The 10,376-nt window shown below is 33.8% G+C and overlaps 2 protein-coding genes across 2 annotated transcripts; one reads left to right on the forward strand and one right to left on the reverse strand.

The window, feature by feature from the left end:
* Window positions 1-2,930: 2,930 nt before the first annotated feature.
* LOC133696752 (putative clathrin assembly protein At2g25430) lies at window positions 2,931-4,355 on the forward strand. Its single transcript, XM_062119026.1, has one exon. The coding sequence runs from the start codon at window positions 2,931-2,933 to the stop codon at window positions 4,353-4,355; it is 1,425 nt and encodes a 474-aa protein (XP_061975010.1).
* A 3,987-nt stretch (window positions 4,356-8,342) lies between these two features.
* On the reverse strand, window positions 8,343-10,001 carry LOC133697895 (U-box domain-containing protein 21-like). The gene has a single exon (XM_062120720.1). The coding sequence runs from the start codon at window positions 9,808-9,810 to the stop codon at window positions 8,482-8,484; it is 1,329 nt and encodes a 442-aa protein (XP_061976704.1). The 5' UTR covers window positions 9,811-10,001; the 3' UTR covers window positions 8,343-8,481.
* Window positions 10,002-10,376: the final 375 nt, after the last annotated feature.

Genomic DNA, 10,376 nt, shown 5'->3' on the forward strand with positions numbered 1-10,376 from the left:
CTGTTTTTAAAAGTATGTTTGCCAGTGTGGTTACGGGTGCTTTTCAAATAATTTTTCATGTTAAAATACATGTTAATGATATTTTTTTATTTTTTAAAAATTATTTTTGACATCAATACATCAAAATGATCCAAAAAATACAAACCATATTACATTTTAACAAAAATAAAAATTTTAAATTTTTTAGGAACGCAGGTTGAACCGCGTTCCCATACGTTACCTAAATCTAGGTAAATTAATTTAACACCTAATCATCCAATAATTCAAACTATTCAAATTAATTTTAAAAACCAATTTACAAAGTATCAAATATCAGATCGAAAACATGGTAAATCTTGCTGGTTGAACCAAGTTTTACTCCAAAAAAAACAGAGATTGTAACTAGTGAAACTTACTTGAATGTAATATATCTACTTTAAAAAACTAAAATTAAACGGTTATTACTTCACAGTTTCTTGTTAAATTATGATTTCACACTCTAAACTATTTATTCATTGACTGAACCAATCATGTATTAATTGAATCAATATCCTAGTAATCCAGTATTAGAAGTTATCGAGTTTAATAACATTAATTTATACATTAAATCTTACGATAAAAAAAAATATAATATGATTCGTTACTAACAGTTTACTTCTATTCGCTAACTAAAGAATTGGTTGATAACTTCGTACCGACCATCTAAACTATCTCTAATAATTCGAACTTGGAATTTGAGTGTCAACGGAAGGGAAAGGAGAGAAAAATCATCGGTGGCGTCACCAGAGACCAGCTAAACTAGCCCCACGGCCCCCACTCTTCAGGCGGCTTTGGTTTTATATATAAGAGCAACTAGTTTTTTTATTATTTTATTAATGTGGATATTTATATCTGTATTTTAATTAATTTTATAAATTTTAAAATTAATAAAAGCTTCTAATAATATCTAGAAAGACTCAAATTCATTATTATTAAAAAGTAAATTCAAGACCGATAAGTTTAGCTATCTCAAATTATTAAATTAGTTTGTTATTGCTTGTTGGACGGGTAATTATTCGCCAGAGTTTTTCTCCGTCAGAGTCTACAGAGGCATAAGATGATGACCATAAGAATTTGACCATCTCCTTGGAAATTGACCTTTGACTGTACATGATGTTTAAATAATTAACCACTTATGTTATTTTTAAAATAAAATTACTATCTTTTATTATAATATTAACTGTTGTTTTTTTAAATAATTATACATGAACCTTGAATATTCAACGCGTGGATTGAATATCTACTTACTATTATTATTATTATTATTATAAATTTTTTATTTAATATATCTCAAATTTTTTATTTTTATACTTTTTAATGCATTAATTTTAAAATGATCAATTCATTTTCTTTTAATTATTCATTAAGACTTGATTTTAAGATTAGGGTAATTTTTTATTTTTTAAAAAATACCTTGGATAAAAAAATTATAAAAAAAACATCGATATTTTGATTAAAAAGATAATTTTTTTCTTTAAATTGTTTTGCTATTATTTTAATTGCTTTCAATTTTTATGTAATAAAGAACATAGCTAAAGAAAAATATAAAAAATATATTTTTTTTTGTTGAAAACACATTAAAAAAATGAAACTAAAAAAATATATTTTTAAATATAATATAATTATTATTATTTTTAAAAAATCCATTTCTGCGCAATCCAACAACAAAAAAATTCATTCTGTTTTGCTTCTGAAAAATTGATTACACAATTCAGTTTTGGGTACAGGCATCCAAAATCCCCACCTCTAAGGTTTCATGTCTAATTAGAATGTTTGTTTTAGAGGTTGTGGTTGAGGTGAAATACAACTTAATTATGCATAAAATTTAATTATAAAAATTAATTTTTTTATAGGTTTAATACACAAAATTTTATCTCAATTTCTAATCCAAACACACTGGATAATAATTTTGGAATCGGGTAATAATATCAAACCTGATCTATGAATAATAACCCCATCCCTACTTGCAAGTCTCTATAGCATCCTCGACTATTATATATTTTCAGTCATGACATTACTGATGAGCGATCGATGACCACACGCTTACTCTCTCCATTTGTAACTTTTCATTTACGTGGAGTTCAATTGACTCCAGTACTGCTTCGGTAATCCAATCCAATCCAATCCTCTAGCGTTTATTAGTGTGTTTTGTTAATGCAATTCAGTGTTTTCAAAAAACTTTAAAAGTATTTTTTAATTAAAAGTATATCAAAATTACTTTTTAAGATTATTTTTTTTACTTCATCAACGCTAGAATCATTGAAAATTACTTTAAAAATATTACTTTAATATTTTTTAGATAAAAAATAATTTAAAAAGTAAATCAAATAAAAAAACAATTCTTTAATCAAGTTTTGCTAGCTAGTTGTTAGAAATAAATAAGTGCAACATTACCTGGGGAGGTGATTGAACAGTATAAATTTTGGAGGCATCGCAAGACAAAATTAATTGCGCAAATCAATTGCCAGTACTTCAATGACACTTGGAAAATAGATTTGCATCGTGATGTAAGTCTAGGAATCTCCTTTAAAAAAAATTAATTGTCATGGACAAAAAGGAACTGATAATTTATCATGTAGCTTCTCACACAGATTTCAAATTCTTATAACTGGATCACTTTCCTTCTCGTTTTAGTATTATACAGAGTTCCATTGTTTCTTATGGGTAGCATTTCATGTAGTTTAGACGCCTGACTGCAACTCCTAGGTGTAAAACTACAATTTTTTTCCCTCGTAGTTATAGTTCGATAATACCGAGGATGCTTGCCATATGTCATTTTATATCATATCTTTAAAACTTGTTTGTTTTTGCAGTCATGTTGTAAAAACACCATTTGCCGTCCAAAACACAACTCTCTCTCTTCCCCCCCCCCCCCCCCCCCCCGGCCCTCTCACTTTCTCTTTGGTGTAGCCATGCACAAGCGATTCAGGCAAGTTTTTTGTGCTCTAAAGGAGCACACCTCTGTAAGTTATGCCAAAATCGCCACATTTGGAGGGTTTTGTGATGTTGATCTCATAATTGTCAAAGCAACTGCTCCTGATGACTTACCATTGCCTGAAAAATACATGCACGAGCTCATGAAGATATTTTCCTTCTCTAACTCATCATTTCACTCCTTTTCTCTTAGCTTCACTAGCCGTTTTGGCAATACTCGATCCTGGAAAGTTGCTCTCAAATGCTTCATTCTCCTCCACCGCTTGCTCAGGTCATTGCCTGAAGATAGCCCTGTTCGGGCAGAACTATTATGGATTAGATCCAATGGCTTGCTCTCTCTCTATCCATGTCATTTCCGAGACGATTCGTCTTCAAATCCTGAAGCTTACACCGTGTTTATTAGGTCCTACGCGCAATTACTCGACCAAGCTCTTGATTGCTTTTCCTTGGACAACAAGGCAACAGAGGAAGAAGTGATGCATGAGAGCTTACAGCATAAAATAAAACAAGTGAGTAGAAAGCTTGAGCTTTTGCCACGACTTCAAAGCCTAATAGACCGAGTATTGGATTGCATACCAACTGGGGTTGCTCCTAGAAGCTTGATTGTTCAACAGGCAATGAAACATATCATTCGTGATAGTTTCGTTTGTTACACAACTTTTCGAAGAGAGATTGTTTTGGTTTTGGATAACTTGCTTGAAATGCCATACAGGAGTTGTGTTTCGGCATTCGGAATTTACAAGAAAGCTGCGATGCAAGCAGGTCAGCTTTGCGAGTTTTACGATTGGTGTAAGGCTAAAGGGTTCTGTGGCTCATACGAGTACCCTTTCATAGACAGAATTCCACAGATACATATTCAGGCTCTCGAGACTTTTCTCAATGGGATGTGGCAGCTAACTAATCAATCATCATCATCATTAACTACGTCACCAACCTCGTGGGTTGAGTTTAAATCAAATTCAACGGAAGATGATGATCAAGAGAAGCAAGTTGTTAAAACAAATACTCTAATTAAGATTAGTTCTCAATTGGAGAGATCCGAAGAGAATGGCTTTGCAAGTAACTTTGAGCTGGGAAAAGAAGAGTTGGCACCTCTAATTAAGTTAGAAGAAGGGGAAGATGATAACTGGGAGGCCTTGCTGGAAGCTTCCCTTAATACTTCTTCACATGACCATCGAAAGAACTTCCTGGTTTACCCTAATAGCTTTAGCAATGGCTATGGCGATGGACATGGACATGGGTATGAGAGTCAGCTTATTTGTTTGGACGATCACACAAAGAGAGAGGAGCAAGATCAATGGCAACTGCAAGTATACAATCCAAATCCTTTTTGTCAGCTTCATAGTTACTTTCCCAATTTCAATGGATCAGCATGTAATCCGGCATTTCCATGGGGATTTTAGTGCAGCTAGCTTATTAAAATGGTGAGGCAGTACTTGCCTATATTTCTTATTACTCGAGGTAAATTATAAGGAAGACAAGAATCACGAATTAGAGATGGAATGTGTAACCGTAAAGTAACACATTATTACGCTCGCTGCCATTGTAAGTGTTCGTTAAATTTCGTGCTGGAAAATTCGGGGTGTAGAGCATCACTCTTGCGATACAATCACAGGACCATTGTCGCCCCTGTTTGGTTACTCTGTTATAATTTTGCTAAATCCTGAGATGCTGATTTTCATAAAATTATAACTGAAAATGTTACTTTATTTGATATTTTCAAAAATATTAATTCACAACACAGTTATTAAACTAGCTGAACAAGTAGAAAAGTATTTTGCTTCACATAAAGTTGCCTTTGACATAATAATTAATTGTTTTGAAATTGTTAATTAAGAATGCTAATTGCACACAAAAATCTTCTCACAACATGCAGTAATTGAGCCCTAATTAATTTTGTAGGTGCAAACTAATAATGTGATGATAAAAATTATTATTTTTATTATTATTTTTATATTATTTTGATGTATTAATATTAAAAATAATTTTTTAAAAAAATTAATATTATTTTAATATATTTCAAAAAACAAAATTGACGCAGTCCTTGTAAACCACATTATTTGCTTTCATCGTTCAAATCCAAAAGATAAGGTGAGCCATCATAGCCCCAATCTTAAAATCTATCTGGGCCTAATCAACCCAAGAAGCACACTCAAATTTGATCTCTTCCTGGTGGAGTGGACTTCATGTCAAGGGTGTTCTTGGAAATGGATTGATTTTGATCTGCTTTTGCTGGGGTGGGGGGAAGACCCCAAGGCATATAAACAAGAAAAGGATATGTGGGAAAAGCCTTTGATTTCTCCAAAATGCTCTTGAAATAGTGCCCATAGTCGTAAGCCAGCGTGCGATTTTTTCTGCAGTATTAAAGTCAGTGGGTCCCCTATCCAGAAGGAGAGTTCATTTGCTAATAAGATGGAGAATTTTTATTGATTCAGAAGATTGTGATTAATATTTGATTATTGGCCGAGGGCTTCCTCCATCTGGGGATTGCTTGAATTAATTTTCTCTGGAAAGTCTTCCGGGGAAGGATTTCTCAAAAACAAAATCTCAGATACAAAAGGGGTTCGATTTTCTGTCCCTGTCGTTTTTTTTTTTTTTTTTTTGAGGGGGGGGTTGTGCAAGGACGGTTCCATCTCTGTCACGCGTTCAAATTATCTCCACAAGACCTTTTGGGTTTGTTTGGCAGTGTGGTTGCGGTTGCTTTTCAAATAGTTTTTCGTGCCAAAATGCATGCCAATGATGTTTTTTTATTTTTTAAAAATCATTTTTGACATCAGCACATCAAAATGATTTGAAAACATTAAAAACATATTAATTTGAAGTTAATAAAAAAATAAAAAAAATTTAAATTTTATCAAAAACGCTTTTGAAATACAGAAACAAACAGGCAAAAAACCAGAGGGCAGGGCTTTGATACGTTGCAACTAAATTATGATTCAAGCATTTTGTAAAATAGTATTTTCAACCTTTTAGTCATCGAAATTATTCGGACACAAGACAACTTGCTTAAAATCAATGCTCACATCAATCACTCGGGACATTCAATATACAGATGCCGATGGTCAGACTGCATCGATGTCATGTATTTCATATATAGCGAAGGGTGGGTTCGACAGTAGAAAAATTATTCAAGAGTTCCGATAAATTAAGCCCAATTATCTTTTCTTTTCTTTTTCTTCATGGTCTCTGGCACCGAGCCAATAATTTATTGCAGTCGTCCTCTCTTTATTCAGAAAAGGAGGCACAAATTGAGTACGAACATTGACATTGACCGGCTAATTAGAGAGAATTGGTAATAGAAAAATACAAGCAGATGATTCTAGAGATTGCATGGGCAGCATGGAAAGAATACTGGAATGTTGTGACTTGGTCAAAAATTTTATACAAGGACTGGTAATTTGTAACGTGCAAACAGCTCCACAGAGTATTGTACTGTAAATTAGTTTTCCTGAATTTAACCTATACATATCGAAGATGATCCAATGCTAGCTGTAAAATTACCCTTTTATTAGTTTATTTACCAGGCCTAGCAGATCGCTCACCAGTAGTGCACTGCACAGCCTGGAGGCTAGAGCCTTGCTTTATTTTTTATTTTTTTGAATATAAACATAGATAACATTTCGTATGTTTCCTTAAAAAATTATTATCTCTACCAGCTCTCGAACCCATGACCTCAAGGCTTAGATGCGCTCATTAACTTACTGATTTACAACATAGAGTTGTTATCATCTGGATTAAACAATCATATTAACTTGCTTAATTATTCATATGGACAGTGACGAAGCACCAAGAAAAATTACAATTATTTTAGAATTATAGGTAACTGGTTTTAAAGAAATCCACCAACTATTTGCTATATTTCATGGCCCTTTGACTCTATTTTGATGGAGATTCTTTCAAGTTAAAGAAAATATGATTTATTATTTTTTTAATCTAAAATTTTTAAAATAAATGAATGGCCAATATCTTAGTAACTGGTAATGGAGTTCTAATTAAAAGTCAGCTTGTGATGAAAAATTATATATATTTGTCCAGGACAGCATGATTGCCTCTACCTAGTGTGAAAAATGTTAAGAAATACCAATTATTAAACAATAATAAAAGCTATTAAATATCATATATCTTTATTTATTTTTATTTTTTATTACAAAGTTTTTTTGTTTTCTAATCATGACAACCTAGCTATTTTACTGTCTAAATAATTAATTATATCCACGTATAGCAATATTGTTACTCATCATGTGTCTGGTCAAATTAATTACAATTTTTTTAAAAAAATAAATATTGTCTACTAAGATGTTAGTCATTCATTTATTTTAGAAGGTTCAGATTAGAGAAAAAAAATGATAGATCTATTAAGGAACGTTTGGGAACGCGACTGCAGTTGCGTTTCTAAAAAAATTAAAATTTTATTTTTATTTTTTGCTAAAATTTAATATGATTTGTATGTTTTGGATCGTTTTGATGTGCTGATATCAAAAATAATTTTTAAAAAATAAAAAAACATTATTGACATGTATTTTGATACGAAAAGTTATTTGAAAAGCACCCGCAACCACATTGTCAAACACACTCTAAATATGAGAGGAGCTGCAGCAAACAATGTTTGAACTTTTGAACCTTGGAAGTTCAATTTGGAACTACAAAAACCAGTGTAAACCATAAGACCAAAGCAGCAAGCATGGTAAACTACTTCACCTTCATGCGACCCTTGGAGAACTCATAAGGGCATGTTTGGTACTATAAACAGACCATGTAATAGAATGGGTAATTATATTCTTCCGGTCCGTTTAGCCATGATTCGTCCTTAACAACGTCTCACTTGATTCTTAAGCACTAGTTTTTAGTAATTATTATATGTTGCAGAATCTTACAACTAATTAAATGAAGAACTGTAACGAGTCGTTGAATTAGATGGTTAAAATTCTGTGATTCATTTCATTCTATTCCTTCGCCTGATACAAAACATACAAAGAAACTCACTTACGACTAGTTATGTTTTATTTTATTTTATTTATTTATTCGATAGGATGAAATATCTACATCCTGTTAATCTCATTTTATAGAAATATCTTAAATCTTGATCAGATAGATGAAGTCCTTCTAAAGGCAAAATGGTCCGACAAGCATTATTATTATCGTCATAACTCCTCAGAAACATAACATATTCCTAGAAAAAAATAAAAATAAAAGTAAGGTGCTTTCAGATAAAATTTGAAAGCATTAGTTCATGATGGATCGGATCTAAGAAAAACCAACAACCAGTCTGATTTTGATGCGCATGTCATATAATCCAGTCCGACTTTTATTAATATCATGCATATCCCATCAGTAAGGGGGGGAAAAACCATACAGCGCAAAATCAAAATGTCCTGAATTGAGAATTGGACTGTCAAAATCTGTAACAGTATAATTAATTACGGTAAGCTTTTGTATTTTGTACATGAAACTGGATATCATGATCAGATGTAGATCCTAACAGGCAAACACTCTTGTCTACAAAACTGCTACGGTGGCGGTTGCCTTGAATTAAAAGGGCCTTTTGACGTTCTTGAAATCTACAGAATCGATACAGTCCACACTGCTTCTATAAACATTCAACAACCTCAACAGCTGAGTTGCCTTCTCCTTTGTTCTCTCATCACAGCCAACCTGTAAGAGAACCAAAAGCTTTTCAAAAGCATTCCTTTGAATAACCTCGACTAGAACACCTCCATTTTCTCTCTTCTCATTCATGCAGAGTTTAAATAGAATAGAGACGGAGAACTTCATTGCTAAGTCTGAGACTCGGTGTATTTTCCTGACGAGAACTGGTATTGTGAGAGCATGATTGTATGCCTCCTCTCTCCCTTGATCACTGCCACAAATTCCATCAAGAACGCCCAACGCCTTCTCACATAAACTTCTTTCTGCGTCTACAAGCATTTCTAACAGCAACGGGACCAAACCCAAATCAACAAACTTAGCTATGATCTTTGCGTTTGAAGGAGATGGTGATGTGACCATATGATAAATGACCATCAATGAAGCTTTTGTTGCAGCATGACAAATGGGTGCCTTAATTAGCTTAAACAACGCTTCCATGGCTCCTTCAATTTCTAGTAACATGTCTACTTTTCTGTAATCCAATATTGGAACAAGCTCTTTTAGCACCAGAACTGCATTTCTTCTCGCAGACAAATCCTCACTTTTCAAGAACAACACGATGCGATCTATAGATGCATCTGAGCCAGGGCAATTCGTTGCCTTTTCATGATGCAGAAGTACTGCCAAACATGACAGTATTTCGTCCAGGACCGCAACATTTTCTTCGAAAGAAGCTTTTGAAAACTCTTCAAAAGCATATGATAAAACACCAGCCGTTCCAGTAGCCACAAGGCAGCTCTTGTTACGTTCGCTCTCCTTCGCTAGTGCCTTAATCTTGGCAGCCAAATTTTGGCACCCAATCTGATCTCCTCTTTTACAAGCTGTTTTAATTTTGAAATGAATCTCCAAAGCCTCTTCAGAACTTACGGGAATTCTAGGCGTTGGAATTCTTTCTATCCCGTAAGAACTATTTGTGACGCACCAATCTTGTATCATTTTACGTATGGTGTGATTTGGTATAGGATCAAGGCTCCTCAAGACCCTGTTGGTAATGGGGCAGGTCACATTCCCAGCCTCTATCCACTTCTCGATGCTCTCACGATCGTAAGTAATCCCACTTGACATGGTGACCGGATCTTTCATCAATTCCAGCGAAATCGGGCATCGAAAATGATTTGGTATTGTCACTTCGATGTGCCCCATTTCGCTCTCTAGTCGCCGCTTGCCGGCCAGGCGAGCTGCTCTTCGCTTTCTCCATGTAGAGATCATCATGGGCCTAAAGTTGATGTTGAACTAGAAACAACTAACTTAAGAAAGATGGTAGTGGGATGTTTTCGTGGTAGGAAGAATGAATGTATGTGCTTTGTGCTAAGGAATTGTAAGGGTAGTTAGATGGGAATTTTATATAGATGAGAGTGTTGTGTGGTAGATTGACACGGTTGTTCAACATTGGAAACTTAAGAGTTATTATAATGTTGAATGAAATAAATAATGAAACATGATGTTAGAGAGGTGTTAGCTTTGAAGGGGGTTCTTAATATTTGACCGTTGAAGTTTGAAATGGTACAAGATATGAACTGTCACGAGGGAGAGAGGGTGGTGGTTTTAGAAAATTTAGAGTAGAATGGATCAAAAGGAAGAATCAACACTTTGACACGCACAAAAAATAAAAGGGTCGTCAACGCCAGGGTCGGTGTGGACTGACTGTCCATCCATTCCATGGCATGTGCTGTCAGAAGGGAATGAAAGCTGCTTATTGGTATTCTTTTGTTGGGTTGGATTGGGCTGGGTTTCGAGATTTATTTTTGTCTTTGCTTTCTATTTTTTCACATGGGTGC

The sequence above is a fragment of the Populus nigra genome, chromosome 6, assembly GCF_951802175.1.
Source record: "Populus nigra chromosome 6, ddPopNigr1.1, whole genome shotgun sequence".
NCBI classification, from domain to species: domain Eukaryota; kingdom Viridiplantae; phylum Streptophyta; class Magnoliopsida; order Malpighiales; family Salicaceae; genus Populus; species Populus nigra.